This window comes from Trachemys scripta, chromosome 7 (genome assembly GCF_013100865.1).
Source record: "Trachemys scripta elegans isolate TJP31775 chromosome 7, CAS_Tse_1.0, whole genome shotgun sequence".
Lineage (NCBI taxonomy): Eukaryota > Metazoa > Chordata > Testudines > Emydidae > Trachemys > Trachemys scripta.
In genome coordinates, this window is record NC_048304.1 from 126,297,957 (window position 1) to 126,298,901 (window position 945).

At 79.5% G+C, this 945-nt stretch overlaps 1 protein-coding gene across 2 annotated transcripts in view; it reads right to left on the reverse strand.

The window, feature by feature from the left end:
- The window catches only part of LOC117880219 (V-type proton ATPase subunit e 2), a 6,889-nt gene extending 6,372 nt beyond the window's left edge, over nt 1–517 (reverse strand). The window contains exons 1-2 of one of the 2 annotated variants that reach the window (XR_004646495.1): nt 348–515; nt 202–249 (exon numbers count right to left, since the gene is read on the reverse strand). Coding sequence is in view for 1 of the 2 variants with exons in the window: in XM_034776172.1 (XP_034632063.1) it covers nt 202–249; nt 348–451 (152 nt within the window). In the remaining variant the exon portion in view is untranslated. Of the gene's footprint in view, nt 1–201; nt 250–347 lie in introns of both variants that reach the window. The other variant, XM_034776172.1, reaches the window with a different exon arrangement.
- Nucleotides 518–945: the final 428 nt, after the last annotated feature.

Sequence of the window (945 nt, forward strand, 5' to 3'; positions counted from 1 at the left end):
GGGGGGGGGGGGGGGCGGAGGGGGGGGGGGCGGGGGGGGGGGGGGGGGGGCAGGGCGCAGGTCCCACCCCCCCTTGCGGAGGGGACACCCCGAGCCAGGCGGGGGCCGACACCGCCGAGCGCGGGACCGGCCCATCCCCAGCGGGACTCGCGCACGCGGGACGCTCGCTCCCCCCCCCCCCGGAGCGCCGCGCGCACTCACAAGAGGTAGCAGCACACGGCGCCGGTGACCAGCATGGTGATGGTGACCCTGCGGAGAGAGAGGCCGGTTAGCGCGGGCGGGCGGGGGGGGAGGGGTCCCGCGGCGGGGGCGGGGCGGGCTGGCGGGGGGCGGGGCCGGGCTCTTACCCGCGGTTGGGCCCCTTGGGCACGAACCAGGGCGCGGCGACGCCCACGAGGCCCCAGAAGGCGGAGAAGAGGATCAGCGGCAGCGCGAAGCTGTGCGCGGTCATGGCGGCCGGGCGAGCAAAGCGAGCCTCCTCCGCCCCACCAGCGCGGCCACCGTACCGAGCCGCGGCCCCGCCCCCTCGAGACCCATTGGCCCACGCAGCCGCTCGCTCCCGCCCATTGGCGCAGTCGGAGACCACTCCGCGTTAGCCCAGGCGCCCCGCCCCGCCACGGCGACCGCCTCCATTGGCCAGTTGCCGGCCTGCGGACGGTGACGTGGGCGCGGGGCTGCCGCAGCCTGAGCCGGCCGCTAGGGGGAAACGGGGCGAGGGCCTGCGCGTCCGCCCCCCTCCCGCCCCCGCTGACAGCGCGTGCGCAGTGCCGGCTCCGGGCGGGCTCCCTGCTGCTCGCCCCGCCCCACATTTGCAGCTGCTGGCGGCCGCTGTTCGCACGGGGCGGGGGCTGCATGGCCCGGCTGCCCCCCCCCCACCGCAGGGGCGCGCGCCCGTTGAACGGAACCCCCCGGGGGGGGGGGGGGGGCCGCGTGCAGAGACGTCCC